Consider the following 24,268-nt stretch of genomic DNA (forward strand, 5'->3'; position numbering starts at 1 on the left):
GTCCTGCAGCCCGGCGCCGGAGTGCTGGTCATAGATGTGCACGGAGGTAGTGAGGCATCAATAAAAGAGGGCCCTGGAGGGAGAGAGGGAGGAGAGAGGCCGCGAGAGAGGGCAGGCGGGTAGGCTGGCAGGCTCGCAGGCTGAGGGAGGCGGTGTTTATGTAGTTCTATATGTTCCCAGAACATTGGCCGTGTGGCCGGATGCCCGAATGTGAGAGCTTAGAGCTGTTGGGCGGCCTAGGCCACACCGAAGGCTGGGAGGGAATCGGTGGTGAGGACTCGACCACATGCGCTGGGAAGGGCAGGACTTAATCTTCACCTCCCTGGCCACTCCCGTCCCGTGCAGCTGTTCAACAAAACAAAAAAGGGTTGTGATCCTGTGTGTTGCCGTCTGCTGGGCTAACGTCATATGTCCGATTTCATACGATGATACGAGGCGGCAGCTATTTATGGGAGGGAGAGCACAGATTTCAAGGGGTCGAAGGAGGACAAGAAAGAAGGTCAAGTGTGGTGCTCGTGGGGCAGGTCACACAGGGCAAATTTCTCTCGAGCTGATTATTCTGACCATCTCCAATATAAAAGCTGCATCTCAGCCCCGTACGCATTGCTGCGTGCGGTCGGGGTGAACGAGAGCTGACCTAAGACCCTCCAATGTAACGCTCCCGACCACAGCAGCGCAAACCAACAGGAGGAAGTGGCAGAGGACAGCGTCTGGTGGTCAGAGTCATAATCGAATGGTATTTGCGTACACGGCTTTCCTGGCTGCCATTCGAGCATCTCGAATCTTGGTCAGGATCCCCACTTCGAAGCCGTGACACCTCTCATGTGATCGAAACTTGAATCCTGTATTCGTAACGTTTGTGAAGCTGGTGGAGAGACGCGGCCGATGGCAGGACAATCTGGGAGCCTTACATGCGGCAGTTACAACTTCAGTAACGTGGTACGGGTTCAAACCATTCCGAAGGGCGTCAATTACCACCGGTGCCGATGTTTGATGTTCTTTGGAAAGTGAGGAATGGATGCGGAATGGGAGAAGGAAGTTCCAGGGTGACATACCTGGCATGAATGGAGAACCGTAATTTTGCCGAAATCGTTAGCGGCTTCCTTAGCGTACTTTTTGAACTTCGTGAATTCGCGTCTTCTTTCAGATCGCGACAATCCGACATCTCCCTCAAGCATATTGCACCAAAACGAATTGAAGTGTCTTGACCTCGACAAAATGGGTAGGCGACCAGGTAGAGCTGCGGCCAAGAATGCTGCTGCTGCTTTGAGTGAGTCTGCTTTCTCCATTACGCATGGCGCATGAAGCCGTGGCTAACATCCCTTCCCTAGAAAACACCCCGCAAAACTACGATGATGCCGAAGACGAGCAAATGCAGGATGTGGGAACCTCCGAAGCTGGAAGTCCCCCCGAGATTGAGGAAGATAATGGAGAAGAGGAAGAAGAGGAAGAAGAAGGCACCCCAGCCGTTGAATCCGAACCTGCATCAGCACCAACTACTCCAGTCCCAGAACCTGTCGTTCGCAAGAAGAGATTAGGCAGACCGCCGAAGAATAGGCCAGCAGATTGGGACACCCAAGATGGAGATAATAATAATTCCGAGGCAGGCACGCCAGCAAAGCGAGGCAGGGGAAGAGGTAGTGGATTTGGGCGAGGCGGAGGACGCTGGGCACGACGCGGAGGACCCTCGCATGTTACACAACAACCCGTCGACAAGGAAGGGAACATGATGGACGTAATTGATGATGAGGTTGAGCTGCCAGAGGACGCGGAAGGCGAGACCAAGGTCGACAAGATGGGTCACCTGCAAGGCGGACGAGATTATCGGTGCAGAACATTTACGGTCTACGGCAGGGGCTCACGACTCTACATGTTGTCTACGGAGCCTGCAAGGTGTGTAGGATTCCGAGACAGTTATCTCTTCTTCACCAAGCACAAGCGCCTATTCAAGATCATCATCGACGACAACGAGAAGCGCGACATGATCGAGCGCGAGCTCATCCCGCACTCTTACAAGGGCCGTGCTATTGGTATCGTTACCGCGAGATCAGTCTTCCGCGAATTCGGTGCTCAGATCATAGTCGGAGGAAAGAGAATTATCGATGATTACGAGGTCACGAAGGCGCGAGAGGATGGAGTTGTCGAGGGCGAGATTGCGGATCCCAATGATATCATCAAGCCTGGCGAGGAGTACAACAAGAATCAATATGTTGCTTGGCATGGTGCGAGTTCTGTCTACCACACAGGCGCGCCAACGGTTCCATTGCAGGCCGGGAAGATTCCGGATGGCAAGAAGAGAAAAGTCATGATCAATGATGTCAATTGGCAGTTGGAGCACGCTCGAGAGGCAAGGTATGTGGAAACTTGCTACTTCAGTTTGCAGTCCTAACAACTTGTAGTCGATTCAATGCTGCTCTCGGCGCTCTACGTCGTGCGAACCTCAATGGCATCTACGATATACACACCAACGTCATGCATTACCCGAAGACAATGCAACCAACACATGCCCGTTGGGAGCAAATCGATGACAATGAGGTCGAAGCCAAGTCACGTCTCGCGAGTGGCCACACAGAAGATCACGAAGATGGCGAAGAGAAGAGCATGTTCACTCCCGTGAAGCCTATCTATTCCAAGAACTTCTTGGTCGTGGATACAGTCTATGAATCTGCCCCAGCGGTCGGTCTCGGTGTTCCTGGCCCTGACGGTGATACTTACGACTTGGGCTTTAATGGCCTGTCAAGTGTTTCTGATGATATCAAGGATGAGCTTCCTCCGGAATGTCGCAAAGCTTTCGAGGAAGCTTTGGAGAAGGAGTTGCAGTGGAAGAGCAAATGGGGAACCGAGACTCAATTTGGGCACCGAAGGGCACCAAAGATCGATAAGGGAATGGTTTGAGATGCCTTTTGCTTTGTAGGATTGATGATGGCAGTATCTCTGGCGTTACGCAAGGATATCGGCGCGGTCCCAAGAACGGCCGAGGTTACACACGAATCACGTGGCTTGCATTGCAGTGAGCAAAGGCGCTGGCCTGGAAAAGTCCACGAAAGTCTAAAATGGAGCTAGACAGGTAGATCTGAATAAGAGCCCTTAATCGTAACTCTCGCTTCTTCAACTGTGATGTGAACTTCAAGGGTCCCAAAATCGGAAGCTAAAATAGAATCGCGCTAGTAAACTCCAAATGCAGATATCGTGACTCGACGTCTCCAAAATTATCCAACCACAGGGAACAACATCCAAGCAAACTCACAACCAGATCCGAAATCAAGCTCCACAACTCTCAGTCTTACAGACTTCCAACAAAACCCACTCCGCTCAAATTACAGCCAATATTTGACTATTCACCCCTCCAACAGCAAAGATGTCTCCACGCAACGATATGTACCTCTCCCTTTGCCTCGCTCAGGCCGAACTCTCTCCCCTTCACTACCGCCACGGCTCGATCATCGTCCGTGGTGGGAAGGTGATTGGCCAGGGTTTCAACAACTATCGTCCTGGGTTCGATGGTGGCGCTCTCAAATCTGGCGTTCTCCTCGATGGTCCCGCCATTGCTGAGCTGAAGCAGCGTTTGAAGTCTAAGCCAAAGTCAAAGAATAAGCCGGACCATCAGCAGGACGATGCCACATTTACGCCATTTGAGTCTTCGGGTTGCGGTCCTCACGCAAACGTGAACCTCTCCATGCATTCGGAGATGATGGCTATCCGCTCCGCTCTCTCGCTCTCGTCGGGCACCTTGTCCTCTCAAACCTCGGCTCGCTCAGCGAAGTGCTTCGAAAAACCGTGCTTCAAGTTACCGGGTGATTCTAAAAAACGAAAAGCCCGAGCACGCGGTCTCAAAGCCTACGCAGCAGCAGTCTGCGCCGAGGCGGCCACGTCAGGCACCGGCAAAGCCTACAGTGGCAAGTTCTCTATTCAAAAGTCGGGTTTTGAACCCTCTACATCTCAACCAGGTCACCAAGAAGAACGACAACAAGTCCAACATCAAGGAGGAGGACAACGAGTTTCAGAAGGAGATGGTGATGGTGAACGTGGCCTTGAACACATGGAAAAGCGCCGAGAAACACCGACCAAAGAAGAAGTATGGGTATCACTATCAGACTGGGTATCAGTACGAGGCGGATCACTATCAAAAGCCTCAACACAAGCCCTATCAACATAAGTGCGGTTCAGAGCCGCAACTGTCCAAAGTCAGTGTAAAGAATTTACGAACTCCAGATACGCCATCAACTCGCAGCGATGATGACTCAGTTAGTTCAAGAAGTATCAAGTATAAGGCGAGAAATCCTTCCCTATCTCAAAATCGAGATCTAACAGTCCACAGCCTCCCAAGAAACCGCCTCTAGCCCCTCCAAAGCCACAACAAATCCTCATCACCAAGAAGAACTCTCTTAACACCAAAGCTGACGTGAAGGAACGCACCAAGGACTTCCGTCTAAAGGGTTCTGATCTCTACGTTGCCAGGCTCGGGACCTGCCAAGTTACTCCTCCCATGGACCCAAAGCCGCATACGTCCACTCCTCCAACTCCAACTCTCTCACCAAAATCCGAGCCCGCATCTCTCTACGACGAGCTCACATCTATCTCCCGCACTCCATCTCCCTCAACATCTCCGCCCAACCCACCACCCATGGCAACGCCCGAGGTCCGTGCCTCTCGTCCCTGTTACAGATGCGTGAGTGCTATGCACGCCGTGGGCATCAAGCGAGTCTTCTGGACGAACGCAGATGGGGGGTGGGAGGGCGCGAAGGTTCGAGATCTGGTTGAGGCGCTGGAGAATGGCATTGAGAGTGATGGGGATGGTCCTGGGACGGGGCAGGAGAATAAGGGGGTGTTTGTTACGAAGCATGAGGTAAGCTTATTTTTACAGCAAATTCCTGTCTCTTATTTGAGAGCTCAGAGCCTGGGAGCTTTACAGGAGCTTGCATTTGTCCTTGGAGCTCGGCTCCCCAGCTCCTGAGATCCCTCTCAAAAATCGGGAAACGTCCATACTAATTCGATGATTAGGTCCTGATGTTGAAAAGAATTATGGGGTTTTAAGTTGCTGCGAGGGGACTGGAGTAGGGAAGTGGTTTGAGTTTTCAATTTCGATGTTCCGCAAAGGAGAGAGTGCGAGACGTTCCAATTCATTTTCATTCCTGCTCTGCTGTCCCAAATCCAGACATCTTCCAAGAGGAATGTCCCACTACCTTCTGTATAACGCCTGGTTGAAGATACATTTCCCATTCTTTATCTTGCGCTCCCAGAGTCCACATCCCCAGAGGTCCGATTATCTGGAACATCACCGTTTAATGTCCTCTTCAGCTTGGGGCCTTCAGCCCTTGCCTTCGCATTCACGCAGTTCTAACGAGATCTCCCTACATCGCTCCCTGACCCCTTCTTTATCCTCGTTACTACAAACAATCACGAACAATGGCATCATATGAGAGGTCGCTCTATGTAGCCTTTCGCACACCCATCCATTACTCGGTATAAAACTGCCAAGCAGGTCACTATGCAAGTAAGATTACCTCAACGATGCACAAATAGTCTCTGCGGACCAACCAAGATGTCCCAACTCAAAACCACGGTCATCTTCCCCCAAGCTACTACCATTCTATCAGCGAAGCCCATGAGGTTATGATCACTGCATGCAAGCGTGAGTCGTTCGCAGGGAAGCTTAAGAATGTGAAAATTTCACCTAATGTTTGCTTCTGTTGTCATTCAGCGATTTTTTTGTCAAGTGACCGGTGTTTCCGTAGGAAGTATAAAGAGCGATTGTTGGTATGGCCAGCTTGCAACACGGGAAGTGTTGAACTTGTCAATCGTCATTCTCGCCAAGGATTACGCACCGCCTACCCTCATTGAGTGAGAGCCTGGCTATAGACAAGGAACTTCACGCAAAGCTGCACGACCATCAAGGGGCGTCAAGGACCACTAGTGCTGCGCGTTGACCCTTTTCTCTCTTGGCTTTAGTAATAGCCTCTCGACCTTTTGCTTTTGTTGTCAATGCGTCTTTTACTGTCAAAGTCTTCCATGGCGTTCATGATTTATCTTTCCCTCCCTGCTCGAGTTTCACGGTCCGAAGCGGTGACTCTAAAAATTGCAACAACTCGATTAAAGCTGGAAAGCTTTTATAGAGTATTCAAGAGCATTACCGAGCGAATTCAAACTGTCTCATACATATATGCAACGAAGGGAGTATATCTCCAGCCTTCTTTTCTATAATGACGGCGAGTATTTAAGATAGGGGTATCACGTGATATAAACTCCTGGGTGTCTATAAAATGATTTCCCCACCCGCTAAGATTGGAATCACACCTAATTCAACAAAGGAATATACAAGACGAGTTGCCAAGGGACGATGAACCAGCCATTAATGACGTGGACATATCCGGAGGCGAATCTTGGGATTTAAACTCGGACACTCCCTCCTCCCAAAAGCATCGCACCGCCGTTGCAGCAAATGTTGGTCTGACTTCGGAGGAAGGAAGTCCTGGAAGATCACTGTGTTAGGGCTGATCGACAACTCAAGATTTTACGTCTCTCTACCTCGCTTTCCTAGTATCCTTCCAAGACGATATACTTTCCGCTTCTTCGTCTCATTAGTTTAGATGATCTTTTCATTACCTAGTTAGCTCCTGCTGTCACGGCGACGACAGGATGGCCCTATATCAAAGCAAGGCATGTGTCTTGCTTGCTGCTCCAATATCTCCGAGCGAATGTACCGTAGTCTCCAGCGGAATGAAGCGCTTGTGAACTACTCGTGTGCCTGAACAAGACATTGCAGCCACTTCTGCAACGTGAACGAAACTCGCTGTTTATCTGCAGTTCTGTGGGTTACGGGCAGCGGCATCTTTTTTATCAGCGAAATTTGTGCTCAATCTCTTTCTCCTACTAACGCGCTGCACAGAGACTTTCAAACTTGCAAGAGCGACTGGTGATGCTCGACTTAACAGGCTACAACCCGCATAATAGTGTCATTTAAGGAAAAGGTCCTTCCAGTATTGCTAGGCAGGGTGAGCAACCACTCCCGGAAGAATTCCCAATTTGGAGAGACCAACTCTGTTGGAAACTGCGGCGCTTCAGTGAGGAGTAATTGGCTCTGACATGAGGCTGATGGTTTGGTGAAGGTGAAGTTAGCTGACAGCAATTATTTACTGTCAGTTTCCAGATGAAGCAGAATAGAAATCCATTAGGTGATACTTCTCAGGATATTGAAAATTCCGCGTAACTTTACCTTTTGCGTTGCTCGACCTAGCTAGCTAGTGTCAGTATAGTCCAGCCTTGATGGAGCTTCTTAGCGTTCTCCTGCTATGTTCACATCGATCTTGTTCTTAGAGAATGGATGTCTATTTATCGATCCTTAAAATGGGTGTTCGAATTTGATTTACTCGTGAAGTCATCTACTTTTCCGGGGACTTAATTTCTACCAGTCCAACATTCTAGGATTCTGGGGAGATGGAACAAGTGGATGGTTGGAGGAGAAATTCTGAGTGGCTTCGAACTCAAGCCGAGAATTGAACTTGAGTGGGGTTGATCTCGTTGACTGCTCGGCTTTGAACTCGAACATTGAGCAGACGAGAGGCAACTTCAAAGATTGTTTGGCCGCATAACTTTGTTTCTTTTGTTTCCTCGAACGTATTATATCATTACATCTTCCTGTCGTTCATTTCGCCTCGACTGCATCTCTACGCAGAAGAAATCGTGACTGTAAAAGGAGCAATTTGGTCGCAAAAAAAGCCAACCTGCCCATTCCCTCCAGCATGGCAGTAAACAGGAACATGATCAGCCTCCCCGTACAATCCGAATCTTTTTTTCATTAGCATTTCATTCTATCGCCCATAGTCATTCTCAAAACTTACGCAATACCAAGCTCCTTGTACAGCCTCAAGCCGTAGACACTGTGGCTTCCATTAACCGCAAATCGGTATTTGCTGTTGCCGCATAGAGCAACTGAGTAGTTGACCAAGGCCGAGCCGTTTGCTGAACATGTGACATTGGCGGGTTGGAGAGTCAATTCGGCGGCCTGAATACCGTCATTGTCCCTAATGGTGAGGTTCTCGACAGTGACGGTTTCGTTGGATGCTGCTGCGAAGGCTGCGAAGACAGCTAGAGCGGCGATGGTAGAGAAACGCATTTTGAAGGTTGATGTTGGTGGTGGGTTTAGTTGAGGCTGAGACGGAGGAGTGTTGATTGGCCGTTGTTTGGTGGGACGATGAGTGAGTGGTGTTGAAGTTGATGAGGTGAAAACGAACGGCTGGGCATCTCAGTATACTTAACTTTTCCGTCTTCAGGTCCAGAGATTTCTTCGCGGATATATCCGTTCCAATGCTCGAGCGCCGGTTATTGCCTGTTTTCAGTACCAATCTCCCCTCGAACGTTCCCTGTCCCGGTATGAAATAGATTGTCACCTTCTACTTCGCGCTAGCATTTCGTTCAGGAGTGAGGAACTTCGCAGCCTCACATCTCCACAATCACGAAGCGGACGTCATGGGAAAAGGCGAAGTGTTCTCTACGTGGTCTGAAAATATGTGGGAAAACCTCGGGAGGTGAGATGTTATGCAGCCCTGGCAACCCCTTTAACCGTAATATCTCTGCAATCTTAAACCTTCATTTGAAGGTATAATGCTGCCAAGTCTCGTATCGCGCAAATTAATTTGCTGGAGTCCACTTTGTAGCGAGAGTGGAAAGAATAATCGGTTGTGGTTTCTATAAATAAGTGAATTCTCTGAATTCTCGATGGAGCTCTTCTAGAAGCCCCATAAATTGATCTCATTACTGCGCTCGGGATCTCCAAGATCTTCAACCGAATCTACTGCCCCTTCTTAGGCTCTTCCCGGGCTCAGCGGGTGCCCATAATTCATGAGGTTTGCCGTTTCATAGTTTTGATACCATGTGCTATTGGCGGTGCTTAATTATCTTTTCTCCATTCTCTCCATTCTAGCATTCGATATAAGAATTTCTGCTGTCAATCAAAATTTGCAGTCATGGACCTCTATGAAGTGAGCAATTTCAGAGGGTTTCCAATGGTGCTATTGGTCATTGAAGCGGAGACCTTCCAAACATGTCTCCTCAGAGACATCTCCTCTAACTTTGACACCAACAATCCATTGACAACAAAAGTTCTGGTAATTTTGATATCGAGTTAAAATGAACTGGGTTTCCAGAACAAACCAAAATTTTCATGCCAATGCCCATGCTGCTTTTTCTGTGCGCTTTCGAGATAGGAATCCTTCGAAATCCTTCTCACGTTCACGATCGTATGCAGCCTTGCTAGCCTGGGCTACTGTTTGTCGAGTTCTCTCCTTGCAACATCCTCAATAGCTTGTAGCTGATGAGAAGTAAGGTGAAGTGAATCCCCAATGCCTTCAGATAGTGCAAGATGTGAGTTCAATGGACCCTAAGAGACTGAGTCGCGAGTCCAAGGCATTAGATGACTCCATAACGGTTCCATCATCGTATAGAAGGTAGTGTAGAAAAGACAACTGAAGGTTGCTTCAAGGCCAAGAAACAGGAGTCGTGCTGCGGAAGTTCACTAATTTAACATGCAGAGCACAATAAAAAGCAAGAAAGTCAACATGTCTGCTTGGATCACGTGGGTCTTCTCTCTTGTGAGGTCCTGTACTATTTCATCTTGGTGAGAACAGACGAATTCATGCCAATTCTAGCAGCCAGTAACCAGATTCAGAAAGGCTATCAAGATTGTTTGCAACGACTTTACTTCACCTTCTCACTTGGGAAAACCTTCTTCCTACTTAACTAGTGGGGGAAATTTTATTATGTGACCAGCTGCCTCAGACTTCTCGAGTCATTATCTTCCTATACCACCTAACTAATTTGCTCTAGCTTAATGGATCCCAGTCACTAACTTCATGTTTCATGGGGTTGACGAGTTGCAATATCTGCTTTCTATATCTCCTTAGAGGTTGTTGTGTCGCACGTGACCTCTTTGCGCGGCACCCTGTATCTTCGTTCTCTCTCGAGCTCCCCGCCCCTTCTTCCCCCTTTAGACGTACATACACACCCAATACAGCTGTTTTCCACTGAGAACACCAGCTACGGGTCGTGATAGAGGTGTTCTGACAACCCCCCTTGAACCTTGACAGCAACAAAGCATTGACAACAAAAGCTTCAAAGTTTGAATTTGGCATCAAGTAAAAAGAGCCAGAGTCCCAGACTCCCAGGCAGTTCCTCGCATAGAAGTTCACTGACCGAACTTACACAGCACAGTAGAAAAACAAGAAAAGTAGATATAATGCGTACTCTGTGGAAAGATACATTCTGCTAGGTTGTTGAGAACTTTAGTGCTGATTAGTCTCATGGAGAGAACGGACGGATTTATACCTCTCCTAACCAGGCCTAGCTAGTGGACGAAGCTTTGTGTAACTATTCACTTCATCTCTCCCCTGGGGAACACCTTCCTTCGGGCAAGAGGTACCGTGACCACAATCCAATGTTACATTTTCCCCGAGACTTCTGGAACATCTCACACGAGGCAGCCAGATCTGCTAATAGCTTTTGTATTTGCGATAACAGTACTCCATGCTCTCGGAGCAGTCGAGGCCTCCACATATCGGAATTGCACCCAGGTTTTCAAGCAGCAAGTATCACCTGACCGAGAATACGAAGTGGGGCTTAGAGATGGGTCTGAGTATTACACTAAAGGAATGAAGGAGACTTCTCAACCCGAATTCTGGATTTTGGGGAAATCAGAGCCTCATCAAGGGCAGCGTCCGTGAAACGGTGAAGTGATGGGTGGGGCTTTTCAGGGGTCAGGGGCTGTAAGCGAAGCCAAATTTAGCTACCAAGAATCATCTTCAAACTCCAAGCACCAAGTTTCATGTTTTCACCATACATGAAATCGGATTGTGGAATCGTTCGAATTTTATTCTTGTGGGACTTCTTGGAAAGGGGAAGGCATGAAATGTGTGTCGATCGGTTTCGATCAACAGGAAATTCGTGGACAAGATCGCCATAACTTACCATGATATTGACGGATTCAAGTGAAGCGCTGAAAATGGGGAAAGATGTGAAAAGAGACAAAAAAATTAAACTTGGCTGTTCTCGCTTCTTCATATCTATGCTATCCTTAGTAGCACTGATATACTTGTCGTCCAAACAATCTCATCTCCGGCTTCACCGCAATCGAGGTTGGGTTGTCGCAGCCAAGCATCTGCCACCCAGCTGCCAAGAATTTTTTCTAGGATGAAAGAACACTATTCCTAATTACCTCAACTCGTTTCTTCAGCCAAGTGCTGTTTGCTTCTCGAGTCGTCTGATGTTGTTGCCGCCGAGATAATTGGTAGTTTGGCCAAACTCACGATATTTCGTTCCGACTCGGATGGGATGACGCCTTCATGTCTCATCAGAACCTATGAACTGTTTGATCTTAGGAGGCCTTGAACCTATAAGATATCCTTGAGAAACACGTTTGTATTATTCCTTCTACAGCTCATTCGATCAATAATCTTTCGGTCTTTTCAATCTTCACTCACTTCTTCATCGCAGCTGTGCTGTTCACTTCACTTCTTTCTTCCCACCTTTTTGTTCATTCCTTCAATAGAAGCAATCCACTCATTTGAATCTTTATCTTTTATCACAATCATGAAATTCTCATCTGCCCTCGTTGGTACCTTCGCGGTTCTTGCTATCGCAGCTCCAGCACCACACCAAAAGCGTGCTGGTGTCCTTGCCACCAAGACTTACGATGAGTATGCATCTCCTCTTCGCTTCTAAGACCACCACATACTAATTTTCCTGATCCAGGATCTCCATCTCAGGCGGCGTCACCGGCAACGCTAAGCAAGAAGCCCTCGACGTCTTCTCCGCCTTGGACCTAACCAATATGGCCGCCGTCGACCTCGCCGATATCGACTTCCTCGGTTCCGTAAACGACATCGGCAATGATGCTGAAGTAGGTGCCTTTAATCCTGCCATTTCTGCCGCATCAGGAGCCGAGAAGACCGCTTTGCAGAACGGCAAGATAAAGAACAAGGTGTTGAAGTTGCAGGCGACGGTCTTAGAGCTGCAGATCAAGGCTGCGCAAGGAGAGGATACGGCTGAAAAGTTGGCGGCGGAGACGAAGAAGTTGAATAATAATATTGCATTGGATGTTAAGGCTGCGGGGCAGGCAAGCACGAAGTTGGCGTTTGATGCTACCACCACGTAGGGAATGAGCTGGAGAAGGCGGTCTCTTCATATCCTCCAGTCTAGAGGCTTGAGGCGCCTGATAGCATTGGACAAAAGTTTAGAAGTGAGTCGGAATAGAACTTGCGGACTCTTCCTCAAAATTATTCGAGGCCACAGTGGCTACTCAAAGATTTCACGCTATTCCATTTGCTGTCAACTTCAACGCCTCCGCCAAATTTCATCTTTTAGTATTGCCATCTACAGATTGACTTGAAGCCGGTGGATCTATTGTCTGAATGATAGCTTGTGCCTGTGAAACTTAGGGAGCAATATTCTCAAGAAAATTAGTTGCTGTTAAGGATGCACAAAGTCAGTATCCTCATTACCACTTGAACTCCATGTCGGGAGATTGCCAGGCTTGGCTCTTGTATTTATAGATACGCAGGGGAAAAGCAAGAACGTGACCAGCCTTTCTGACTCGCGACGATACCACACTCAACTATAATTTAGTTCTTCACTGTTCTTTCCTTCTTTGTTAGTGTCGTTTATATCTCGCCGATGTTATTTCGTTCTCTGCGGATATAGTTAGTTATTCGCAAACTCCTGTTGGTTCTTCGGAGATGTATATAAGTTAGTGAGTCTCTCTCACTGGCTCCTAGACGACTCTAAGACAAGTTCGAGACTAGCTGTTTATAGCAGATTAGGTTTAGCAAGCCTGGTTCTATGAGTAAGTGCAACATATCTCTTTCTGTGGCTGGCTCGCGATCCCCATTCCCTTGTCTGATATCTGGCTCGGCCCTGCTTTCACGCCCCTTCACCTTATTCTAACCTTCTTTTATTGTCACGTGTGTAGCTATTGTCACTTTCGCCCGCTAGGATGTAATAAGAACAAGTGAGTCGTGACTTTTATTATCATTATCGGTATTTGTCTTTCATAAAACGGCAAGGCTCCACAGTGTAGGAATGGCATTGAAGTTCAAACCTATTGTTGCTGTTCATGGACCCATGGGGTAGGGGATGTCAGTTTATACAAAGGTGCTTCAAAGAGGATTAGAATCCCCTTCAGGGGGAGCGAAATTGAAATTATGTTCAAACAAACAAGTATAAATGATTAGAGACTCAAGCTTCCCACTCAGGTTCAGGGAGCCATATCTCCACAACGAGGAAACAGATATCACATGACACTCCTCTATTTCTCCGTCGACACCAAAAGCTCAGGGTTCTCCTCACTATCATAGAATTTTGAGATCCCACGCTCAACAGCCGGTCTTGCGGCAACCCTAGCAATCCATCCCAACAAGTGTGGAAAGCTCGCCATTTCCTCATCAGAGATCCGGGTGCGCTTCCAAGCCCGAAGCCATGGCCAAGCGCCAATGTCAGCAATGCTATATTTTCCCTTTCCATCTCCAGCGAGGAAGTCTCGTGGACCAGCTGTATACCGCCCAGAAAGACGGAGTTCGAGAACGCCGTACATTTCAAGAGTCTTGGCGCTGAAGCGCGAGATGGCGACTGGGTTTTGTTCTGCTGGTTAGAAAAAATTCCACAAGCTCGACTATGATATCATGGACGAAAATAGTTTGAGTTCATCAGAGAGTGAGGTTTGAGCACAACTCACATGGAAGTTTCTCGGGCGCACTCCTGCTGAAGTAGTTATTCTGTGACTGCATTGGCTGGCCCGCAGCCCAGAAAAATAGCCATTGCACTGCCTCGCTCTGCTCAACTTTGTTATCGAATCCAAAAACGTTGTCTTTGTCTACAGTTTCTTGTAGATAGAGGAGCTCTGCTAAGGATTCCATGACCACGAATGGTGGGGTTTGCGTGTTGTCGATGAGGATCGGGATCCGCGCTGGAAAGTAGTCAAAACACCTCAAACAATTGTCCGCAGACAAGGAGATAAGGCGTACGAGTGGGTGTACCATTTGGATTGAGACGCAAGAACCAATCTTTGTTCTGCTCAGGATTCGGGGCGTCAAGATTGAGCAGGCTTGTTGTCCAGGAAGTCCCGTAAACATCCTTGAGTTCCTCGAGCAAAATTTGAACTTTCTTCCCATTCGGTGTTTGTTCAGTGATCAAGTGAAGTCCCTGTATCCACTTAATTTCGAATACTCAATTTAACATTCATTCACAATTCAAGACACTTACCTTGGCTTCCTTTACTGCTGTTGGCGTCTCATTAGTGTAGAGTGTGGTCATGATTGAAGTTAAAATACTGGTAAGATACCTTTTGAAAGCTGGATGGACTTTGAGGAGGAAGAAGATCCAGATCAGAGAAAGACCCTGTGCTGATGAAGAAGATCGTCCTGTTTCCTGCTCGGTTGCTGCTGATTATACAGTGCATACAGGGTCTTCACCGCCCGTTCTGGTTCCCCGTGGAGCAACGTGGCCTCGGCCAGTGCTGAACCGAAGGAAATCTGCTGTCAACTGTCTCCTCACCGCCAATACCCCTTTCTCGAGTACAGCTTCTGATTTACGTTAATATCCCTCTCTACCCTTTCAAAACTCATGGATCAAGGAAGTGCATTAAGTCACGGGTTTGGCCAGATCCCTTCGCGAGTAGTACATGTAACTTTGTGATAGAGAATAAGGTCCTAACTGTGCTTCACATACCCAGGACCATTTTATAAAAAAACTTGCGGCAAAGCCGAATCCTTGACAATTCGTCAGATGTATAGACACCGGACGACGTACCGACAAAGAGAGAACGACAATTATCTTATCAAATGCAAGAGAAACTGACATGCAATCCTTGTTATACAATGTCCTGCGTCCACCCTCCTCTCTATAATTCCATCGCAGGTTCAGTAATGGTCGAGATATGCTGGTATTGTTTAACTATACGGAAAGGTCCCGTGAACAGGAGGCAGAAGGTCCCTTAGAGGCTATTAACTCCTCAAGTCAGTCGATATTTCTTGAAGCAAGAAGATTGTTCGAGATAAAAGATCAAACTTCTGAGCGCATTATTCATGTTCTCTAGCATTTTCCCGTTATGATAAAATAATGGTGTCCATAAACTTCCTCAATGGTATTTGAGACTGGATCACTTATAGACATAGACATAAGCATCTCGTCAAGTTCATTGTCTACCATTACTCTATGTCTCTGAAGAGCTGACTACGCTTGAAGTCGGCAAAATTTGAGTCGACTCTTTTACTAAAAGTGAAGTGACGTGGCCCAGGCCAAGAGAGCAATGAAGTCGCGACCACGCACTATAAAAACACAGATCTGGGGGAATTATCATGTTCTTCAACCTCAAATAACAGAGAGCTGCCTGCATTAGGGAGCCTTGGTCCATATTCGATGCCCGGGTTAGGTTTTCCGCGGAACCGACCTTTGTGATATGTTTTCCCAATATTCATTATCAAACACCGAGATCCTGAGAGCTGAGTGGCACTTCGAATTCGAAGGTGACTTTATCGTTGTCTACTTTCAACTTGATGTCAATCTTGTCTCCACTCTCACTTATGGCAGGCACTCCTCTCTTCGCGTTGCCAGCCAAGACCAAATATGTCAATAGATAAGTACACATTTTGTGCGCCGGCGGAAGTCGATATTCATGATCAGAAACACCCCCGAAGCACAGGTGGGCCGAAGGCTCTTGACGCAACGTCACAATTGACATGCTTGAAGGAAGATAGATTGTCGGAGGTATCAGCCTTGTAGGAAGCGGAATTGAAAACACGTGACGAACACATGCATCATGATTAGTGATTCCTCAGGCTAAAGCAACACCTCCTGTCACCCACAAACCATCTCTTTTCAATGAATAGAAACGGATCCATCCTCATTATTTTGAGATCTCACTTTGATCGTACGATACTTGCAGGAATTTTCAAGGAGCCGCTAGTATGCCTTCACAACCTCAGCCCATTCACGTCGTGACGGTGGACAGCACCCCTGCCAAGGCTTTGGAAATCCTTGCTGGATTGATCAAAGTATGTGCAATGACAACCTGAGCTTCGGTTCCAGTGACTAACTTTTAAAAGGCAGTTGAGAAAGACTACAATCTCGTACACGTCGCAAATTGCGAAGGTGAGCTTACTCGTCCTTTTCCCAACATAAGCTTATACTCAACCTCTCAGCAATCAAAGACGTCAAGCCAGTTCTGAGTTCCTTGATCATTGGACCCCAAGTTCTTGTAGAACCCTTTCTCATCATTCTTCACCTCGAAAATGAGGCTGACCGTGTGAAGATCTGCTCCAGTAAATTATTCGACGATGAGGAAGAAGAAATCCGAGAGATCGCTCAGAGACTACTGCCAGATATCAAATTAATTATGGTTCCTCATGACCTGCATGCAACAGGCGGTGGAAATGCGATTGCTGAGTTCTTAGTGGAGCAGGTTACTGAGTCAAGACTTCCGACGAGAGATTGAATAGGTGGGAATTAATTGTGAAGAACAGGAAGCAGTGGGAAAGAGAGATAGAACGATTTTGAGTCAGGGTCCTTTATAAAAATCTCTCAACGCTCTCAGAATAGTGTTTCGAGTAATGTATGTTGCTTGAAAACGTGGTTTCGTTCCAATTCGGCTCTGGCTTCATTTCAACTATGGGTCGTAAAGCTCTGGCATCTAAGCTATAAGAAGCACAGCTTAATCCTGATCCGCAGTAGAGAGCAACTACACCCATTGTTGTTGCACGTCTCCTTGGAGGATAGATTGCTTTACTTACTTCTTGAAGAGAAGAACCTCAATGTCCGGTGAGCTTTTTCAAACAATCACGTGATGCAAACCTGAGAACAGGAAGGGATTTGTAAGCGACTACAAAACAGTTTCGATTTGATTTCCCGGCAGGACTCTGCGCACAGAAGCTGCGATGAGCAACAAAAGTTCGTGATGTATCTGGGCTCAGCTAAGATTGGATAAAGGAGAGAAGGAATCATGTGATGGACGAGGTCTTCTTGAAGTAACCTGGCTCCCCTGCAAAGCTGAAGATGAGGGATTTATTATCACAGAGCCGAAGATCCTCTTTATCCCACCTTTCAACTGGCCGCTTGGTATGAAGAAGAGGGTGTTCTGCTACACCAACACTGGAGGTAAAACACGTGCCGAGTGGCACAAGTGAGGTTTAACCTCCAGCACTGCCACAACGACCTCCCCTCGGCCAGTCTTGGACCACGAAGATGAAACGTTCCATCTTGAAAACGGCGCGGTCATCGGGCCTCACCACCGACCAGCCGGACAACGTCCATTGTCCCGCACCAACAGCGAACATGAGGCTTTTGATCACTGGAATCCCCACGCCGTTCGCACCCTTCTGGACCTCCCGGCCACCTCTTTTCGTCCCATGAGCTCAGATGACAGCATGGTGCATGAAAACGTGGAGACATGAACAGTCGAGTATGAGTCAGAGCTTTCTGAAACGGACGATCTTGAAACATTTACAGAGAGAGGGTCCAGTCAAAAGGGCCGACACGACGGTGACTCTTCTAGTTCGCAGCTCTGGGATCTGAGAGGTTATTTTCATATGCAGCGCGTAGCACCCCTGTTGCCGACCCTCGCCTATTCTCGCGTGTTGGGCATCCAGTAAGGGAGCAGAACAGCGCTCTCGCTTACGGGACCTTGACGCGAAAATCTCACGAGCCGCCGAAGCCTGACCTCGTCCTCCTCCCTGCGCAACCGAAAAGTCAAATTTCATCGGCGCTTGAATGTCGGCTGTGCGAGATTGCAGCGCCAATCCGGCGCGGCATTGAGCCTTCTTAATAGCGTCTAGCCCATTGTACGCATATAGAAGCGGCTCTGGGTTTCATGAAGCAGCCGCCCGCGGCCAAAAATACCTAAAGCTGATCTCGGCAGATGACCTGGGCTCCGCGAGGCGAGCGAGGTGACGCGGGCGCCTCGTGAAGCTCCACGCGACACGACCAACACACCCGCCAAAAGTCGCCCTCTCCACGTCGAAAAAGAAGACAGACGCGCTGCATATCGATAGAAGCTAGCGCTGCATTCATCCTAATATCCACGCAAGATTACATGGTTCTAATTATGACTCAGAGACGCTGCATATCAAGTGCAGCCAAAGGCTGCTCGGCAGTGCTGCTGGTGTTCCCGAACTGGCTGCGAGATATGAGCGGCTGCTGAAGGACGAACCATTTTGACTTCTGGCCTCGACCAAGAAACAGCTTCATCCTCATACTGCAGCGATGGCGGAGAATAAGCTCAGTTCTCCGCGTTTCACATCCATTTAGACGGTCCACACCCATGGCCGCCGGGAAGTATTGGGCTGTGCAGCTTCTCATCTTCGACCGAAGATAAGTATCTCCTCCTCGCCTCAGGAATTGTTGGTTTTTGTCCATTCGATAGACCCTCATCTATTGATCCTTCTGTCTCATTATTAGAACGACTATTAGAACGAATTTTCTTACCTGCCTTCTTCCTTCTGTCATAGCAATTGGAGCTGGCCTCCTCCCTATATCTTAATTGATAGTGTCTAATAGACACCAGCCCCCCACCACACCACCTTCCTGCGTAAGTTGGTGAAGTCCATTCATCACCATCAGCATGGCTAACATGTTACTTCCTCAGTCTGGCAGCAGACAAGATGTCTTTCGACTACTCATTCTCGTTTGGGCCAACCACCCCGCCGTCCTTCTCCTTCGAGGAAGCTCTCAATGATGCCTCCTTCACTGTCGGGCACACCCGATCAAGCTCACACGCTTCCTCACTGTACTCCCAAGAGTCGTCACCTGACTCCGTCAACACTCAATTGACCACTCCGGCCAGGTCTCCCATCCGCCAACATGGGCCATTGCTGCTACCAAAGATCCGTCCTCAGGATCAGGAGATCCATTCTCCTCCCAAGAGATCTAAGAAGACTCCCATGAAGACAAACACCAATCCTTCCAACGCCGTCTTCAGACCATCACATCAGAGAAGCTACACCAACCCCGAGTCCATCTCTTTCTTGCCACAGCAAGATAACATCCCATCACACACCCGTTCAATGTCTACGTTGTGCTCTCCAATCTCCTTTACCCAACAACCCAACAACGAGAGACGAGCATCAAGTGTCGGTCTCGACAGCCAAAGCCTGGGCAAATATGGCTTCCCTACCTACCGCCAGCTTCCCACCTACACTCCTTCAGCCACCAACCCACAGACCGAGACCTTCATGGCGCAGAACTTCTACCACACTCCTCAACGTACGCCTTCACCACTTCACCAGAACCTTCTCTTGGACGACATGGCCGTCGGTCCCATCGACGACGGCACGACCACAACCCTAATGGCCTATCTAACCTCCCCCAACCCAGCCCCAGCGCTAGTCCGACAACTCAACATCCACGTCCGCGACACAAACACCAAGCACTTCTGGTGGGACATCCGGCAAATCCGTCCCTGGACAACCTTCACTCCAACAACTATAAACTCAATCCCGGGCCTCCAAGCCCTCCTCTCCATCGCCCTTCCAACCCTAACCTTCCCAACACCACCCCGCACCTCTCTCCAACCCGATACCGAAACCGAGCTCCAAAGCATCTACACCTCCTTCTACGCTACCAAGCTAAACGCTGCGCTATCGCTATCGCTCGGGCCAAGACATCTCGTCATGCGCCCCTCAAAAGGCAGCGCCGACGCCTCATTCGTCTCAAACTACACAGACGACACGTCCCAAATGATCTACGGGCGAGGTCTCGGCCGCGTCGTCGGGCTGGTCAAGTCTTTTGATCGATGGAACACGGGCATGCGCGTCGAAGGCAACCACCGGAAAGTCGAGTACCTGCGGGGCCTCGCGCACCTGCACCGCCACATGCGGGAACACGGCTGTCGGTATGGGTTCATCATCACGGAGATCGAGCTTGTCGTTGTGCGCAATGGCGGCGAGACCGTTCCCCATTTCGGGTACTTGGAGATCCAGACGATCCAACTCGCTACGCACGATTCTCAGACTTGCACGTTTGAAGAAGTCGAGGGTTCTTTTGTAGATGCAGGGGAAGAGAATGTGGTGGAGAGGAAGCAGAAGATGACTGCGTTGTTGGCGTTGTGGTATTTGCATATGCTGGCGAGAGATGATGTGTTGCCTGGACAAGTTGGCTGGAGGAGCGAGATTGGAGCGCCGGCGGAGGGAACCAGGAGGAAGTGTTTGCCGAAGGATGAGTGGATTCCAGAGCCGCAGTTGGCGGAGAAGAGGGAGGCGAAGAGAGCTAGAGGATGGGTGTGGCCTGAGGAGGCGGTTGGACGAAAAGAGCTTGGGAAGAGGGGAGTCAGATACAATTGTTAGATGTGGCTGCTGCTGGTCAGCTGCCACGGTGGTTGGCCGGTTATGATGTGATGAATGAACGGATGGTGGGCGGGCTCGTGTTGGAGATATGATTTATTTGCTTATAATAATTCAATGGATTGACCAAAACATGTTGCTTCTCTCGATTCGTAAACCGGGTTGGTGGGATTTGTTTCGATTTAGGGGCATGTTTTTATTTTGCTCCTCACGTGTCTTCACGTGCACGGCCTGGCGCTTTCCTGTAGGCCTTATATATTGAAATAAGCAATTTTGTCAATAAGAAGTCTCTAGTCGTAAGCTTAGCGCAAGTTAAGTTTCTGGACATACATAGTATGTGCCCGGCTCTAACTTCTACTGCGGTAGCGAAACTATCTACCAATGTGGTAACTTGAGTAACGGCGTGTGAGGATGAGATGCTCTGCCACAAGTAAACCAAGCGAAAGCTGAGTTTCTTGGTCCAAAAGGATTTCTTTTGCTTCTTAAACCTTTGGAAGCCTGGAAGTAGGCCATGCATGCTTTGGTGGGTGCGAATTTTATTTTTGCATAATTTTTTGAGCGAGCTCGCTTCAATCTTTCCGCCGCTTCTTACTACTGCTCAAAGCTCACCAACCCGATAAACCAACTTCACACCACTAGCCCTCCCCTCCTTCAACATCTGCATGCCCCCCAAAGTCCCCTCTAAACCGCCTTCCATAATTTTCGCCGGATGCGCCTTCGCCCTCCCCTCTTCGACCAACCCCTCAGCCAACCTTATCATCCTCTTCGCCAACTCCCAATCCTCAGGCACAACTTCCCACCGTTCCCCTTCAATCTCGAACGCCTCGCCCGTAGCCGTGTATCCGAGCAAAAATACGTTTTTGACCTCTGATTCCGGGCGCGGGAACGGGATGTCCATTAGGTTGACGTAAATTGACTGCTTTGGGGTTGAAGTTGAGTGTGAGGAGGATAGGGCTTGGGCGCAGATTTCCGCGGACGAGGGAGTGGCGATCGTGTCGAGGACTATGGTAAGGGTTATTTTGGGTGAGGGCATTGAGTTTAGAGCCACACGAGGGGTCGCGCTGGGGGCTTGTTAGGAGGGTTGTGTTCATACGACGGTTAAAGACGAACATAATCGATCACGTGATTTGCTCCTAGGCTCTTGAGGAGGGAGAAATTGTGCGCGGAGGAGGTGGTGAGGACTTGTAATCCAGATCTAATGTTTTATTTACATCAATATTGATTCTTGATCAGGAGTTTGAAGAGAATTGGGAGTATGGAGGTTGTGGAACGAACAGTTTCGCAAACTGGATGGCGAGCGTGCCGGTCGCTGTGCTGCCGCCGTAAATCAAAATCGCCCGCCCGTCTTTCTTCTCTTCCTGGTTGATGGGAAAATCAGGGAGTGGTAGGGAGAGATGCTTGTATAAAGCCAGTGCTACGGTTGCGAGACCGCAGGGGAGCGTGGCTGCTTCCTCGAAGGAGAGGTTCGGCGGGATATGCATTGCTATGTCGCCTTTCACAAGGATGTACGATGCGAAGGTGCCGTCTTGGGGCTCAAGATCGTTTCCTATTTACCATTAGCTTCAATTCTCCAATGAAATCTTTTGCCTTTTCATTTTAGATGTGAGCTTTGGAGATGAGAGGAGTACCTCCGTGTGCCATCCCCGCGATCCTATCCCCAACCTTGAAATCCTTCGTCACCTTACTCCCGACTTCAACAACGATTCCAGCAGCCTATTTAACGGGGGAATGAGCAATTTCTTGATACAGATTCCCTCACGAAACAGGTCAGGAAACAAGAAAGAAGGCACTCCCTAGCGGGCCACTACTTACATCGCACCCAAGAAGGGTATACGGCGTCCCATCCTTCAGCGCCTCATCGACAGTCTGCCAGTCTGTGGGATTCAGAGCTACAGCTATGGTGCGGACGAGGATATACTCCGGTCTTAGCGCTGGGATCGGAATTTCAGCAAGGGAGGCATGATATTGCGCTGTTTTTATGATGCCGCGATTTTCTAGGGTGGCCATTGTTGAGACGTTGCTAATCCTTTGAGCTAGAGGGAGAGGAGGAGAGAGGAGACATGGTGCGGGTTTTATAGAATTATGGGAGTTCAACTTGGTGTTTCATTGTGACTGTATGTACCTGGATTGCGGGGTGATTGAGGTGGATGGAGGTGCTGACTGATGTCTGTATTTCTAAGCAGTGCTTTTTAGACGCGCTTGTCTATGAGCCGGCCGATGATTCCAACCTTATCGAAGGTTTCATCATGAATTCCGTGATTTTTGGCATGATTTTTGGCATGATTATCGTCATCTTTAGGGTTGCACATGGGGGGCGACTCGTCAAGGAAGACTGTGGGAGGTCGAGAAGCCGGCGATGGAACGCCGTGTCTCATTTCGGAGTTAATCTCCTCAACCAACCTCAAGCTTCGTTTTTCGTTCTTCGCTTTCACCTTCAGTTCAAATTTCGAGCGAAGAGAGGCGGATGCACGCATTAACGCACTCGATTTTGTGCAATGTGAAGGCCATGTGATGGGCATTATCGTCTCCACTGATGCCAATGATCCAACCTCCTCACCGCCTCCTACAACATCCCTCAAGCACGAATTCTCATTCCAACGGAGTGCGAAATTATGCGATTGAACATCGAGAAAGCCAACACCACGTCTCTTAGATCCCATAATTAATGGGCGAAGCGGCATTGGCCATGCTTAGTACGGAGGTTGTGAAGGTAAAATTTTACATCCATGATGCTAGGATCGAGCAGAAGGAAAGGTGATCGAGCTTTGATTTGAGGAGGCTTGTTTGCATTGATATCTATCTACAGGTATGTTCTGAACATCACAGAATGTACCTCCAGGCCCACGTGCAATTTAGCCAAGCTTGTTCGAATTGAGAGTTGAAGTCTCGCCAGCCTTCTCTCCCTCAAATACTCCTACGATGTATGGCACATTCAGTCCAAGTCCATCTCAAATGTTGTCACGAACTGCAGAACATAAACCACACAAGACAGCTTCTCCATCTGCATTTCAGCGCGTCTCTCCAAAACTAAATTTGGCCCGTTTGGGATGAGAGGACTGCTATGCGTGAAGGAGTTGTGTCCAAGTCAGTAAAGGTCAAAGTTGAATGGAGCACTCAAGCATACCTTGCATCTGAACAGAGGTGGGCAATGTTGGTTCTTACGCCTCTGCGTCATTGATATTGTCGAGCGATTGGTGAAGCGGGGGGCAGACAGAAAACCCCGTTCGAAATTGGACCTGTATCTCGCACCCGGTCAGTTCGATCTGTTGAACTGAGTAAGACCACACAATCCTCCCCTCTCTGCGTCCAGCATCACGGGTCCGTTCCAAAATCTCAACAGAGGCATAAACTGAATCCGAAGAAACAGGTATCAGCACCAACTGTGGTATCGCCTGGACCGAAATCCAACTACAGCAGGGGTCAGGGAACATGCTGCCCACGGTGCCATCTCAAAGGATGATGATTGATCATTTTGGAACTTTCCACATACACTGCCGCTAGCCCTAAACCAAAGGAAGACTCCCCCCAGCCAAAGCAGGCGGGTTTACGATCCCAAGTGATTCATAGGAGTCTTGCATGCCTTGGCAGTCATCGCATGGAGAGTACCTTACCCCATGCTACACGGCAAAGTGGTCCCCTTGTACCACTCTTTCGCAGACAGTGTGTGTTGTGACAGGCCCGCCTGCGCATCGAGGAAGTGGATGTGCCGAGCCGTGCCGGGTCTTACCTGATGTGTCAATCCCACTGGAGTGATTGTTCTGATTCCGACCATGCTCTGCTTCGGTCTGAACTCCCCACCGGCTGGTTGTGAACTCAGACCCTGGAGAATGACAGTTAGGCTCCAAGCGGGAACTCTTGCTTACCTTGAGTACCCCTTTGCTGTGGAACTGCATGCGAAAGTGTTTGAAGCCAAGTGGACCAGTTGCGATCCTGAAGGTTGTCGAAGTGAAGGT

General features: G+C 48.7%; 8 protein-coding genes across 8 annotated transcripts; 5 read left to right on the forward strand and 3 right to left on the reverse strand.

Moving 5' to 3' along the window:
- Window positions 1-1,218: 1,218 nt before the first annotated feature.
- On the forward strand, window positions 1,219-2,895 carry K444DRAFT_521851 (putative chromatin structure-remodeling complex subunit rsc7; the record flags this gene model as incomplete). Its single annotated transcript, XM_024874155.1, has 3 exons — window positions 1,219-1,270; window positions 1,332-2,352; window positions 2,400-2,895. 3 exons carry the CDS (start codon window positions 1,219-1,221, stop codon window positions 2,893-2,895), a joined length of 1,569 nt encoding a protein of 522 aa, XP_024740926.1.
- Window positions 2,896-3,358: 463 nt separating this feature from the next.
- On the forward strand, window positions 3,359-5,292 carry K444DRAFT_660705 (uncharacterized protein; the record flags this gene model as incomplete). Its single annotated transcript, XM_024886500.1, has 4 exons — window positions 3,359-3,850; window positions 3,948-4,244; window positions 4,319-4,846; window positions 5,002-5,292. 4 exons carry the CDS (start codon window positions 3,359-3,361, stop codon window positions 5,032-5,034), a joined length of 1,350 nt encoding a protein of 449 aa, XP_024740927.1. The 3' UTR covers window positions 5,035-5,292.
- A 6,288-nt stretch (window positions 5,293-11,580) lies between these two features.
- On the forward strand, window positions 11,581-12,145 carry K444DRAFT_626255 (uncharacterized protein; the record flags this gene model as incomplete). The annotated part of the gene is made up of 2 exons (XM_024882626.1): window positions 11,581-11,687; window positions 11,743-12,145. 2 exons carry the CDS (start codon window positions 11,581-11,583, stop codon window positions 12,143-12,145), a joined length of 510 nt encoding a protein of 169 aa, XP_024740928.1.
- A 1,149-nt stretch (window positions 12,146-13,294) lies between these two features.
- Window positions 13,295-14,298, reverse strand: K444DRAFT_521843 (glutathione S-transferase; the record flags this gene model as incomplete). Its single annotated transcript, XM_024874153.1, has 4 exons — window positions 13,295-13,629; window positions 13,742-13,951; window positions 14,022-14,187; window positions 14,248-14,298. The coding sequence occupies 4 exons, from the start codon at window positions 14,296-14,298 to the stop codon at window positions 13,295-13,297; spliced, it is 762 nt and encodes a 253-aa protein (XP_024740929.1).
- Window positions 14,299-15,858: 1,560 nt separating this feature from the next.
- On the forward strand, window positions 15,859-16,514 carry K444DRAFT_312312 (uncharacterized protein). The gene is made up of 4 exons (XM_024871817.1): window positions 15,859-16,037; window positions 16,089-16,134; window positions 16,185-16,240; window positions 16,295-16,514. The coding sequence occupies exons 1-4, from the start codon at window positions 15,951-15,953 to the stop codon at window positions 16,475-16,477; spliced, it is 372 nt and encodes a 123-aa protein (XP_024740930.1). The 5' UTR covers window positions 15,859-15,950; the 3' UTR covers window positions 16,478-16,514.
- A 1,717-nt stretch (window positions 16,515-18,231) lies between these two features.
- On the forward strand, window positions 18,232-20,616 carry K444DRAFT_312615 (uncharacterized protein). Its single transcript, XM_024871819.1, has 3 exons — window positions 18,232-18,565; window positions 18,623-20,216; window positions 20,268-20,616. Exons 2-3 carry the CDS (start codon window positions 18,639-18,641, stop codon window positions 20,316-20,318), a joined length of 1,629 nt encoding a protein of 542 aa, XP_024740931.1. The 5' UTR covers window positions 18,232-18,565; window positions 18,623-18,638; the 3' UTR covers window positions 20,319-20,616.
- K444DRAFT_714506 (putative zinc-binding oxidoreductase ToxD) lies at window positions 20,444-22,322 on the reverse strand (the record flags this gene model as incomplete). Its single annotated transcript, XM_024888328.1, has 5 exons — window positions 20,444-21,383; window positions 21,422-21,510; window positions 21,591-21,861; window positions 21,944-22,028; window positions 22,128-22,322. The coding sequence occupies 5 exons, from the start codon at window positions 22,320-22,322 to the stop codon at window positions 20,914-20,916; spliced, it is 1,110 nt and encodes a 369-aa protein (XP_024740932.1). The 3' UTR covers window positions 20,444-20,913.
- Window positions 22,260-23,464, reverse strand: K444DRAFT_312526 (uncharacterized protein). Its single transcript, XM_024871818.1, has one exon. The coding sequence runs from the start codon at window positions 22,994-22,996 to the stop codon at window positions 22,505-22,507; it is 492 nt and encodes a 163-aa protein (XP_024740933.1). The 5' UTR covers window positions 22,997-23,464; the 3' UTR covers window positions 22,260-22,504.
- Window positions 23,465-24,268: the final 804 nt, after the last annotated feature.

This window comes from Hyaloscypha bicolor (genome assembly GCF_002865645.1).
Source record: "Hyaloscypha bicolor E unplaced genomic scaffold K444scaffold_44, whole genome shotgun sequence".
NCBI classification, from domain to species: domain Eukaryota; kingdom Fungi; phylum Ascomycota; class Leotiomycetes; order Helotiales; family Hyaloscyphaceae; genus Hyaloscypha; species Hyaloscypha bicolor.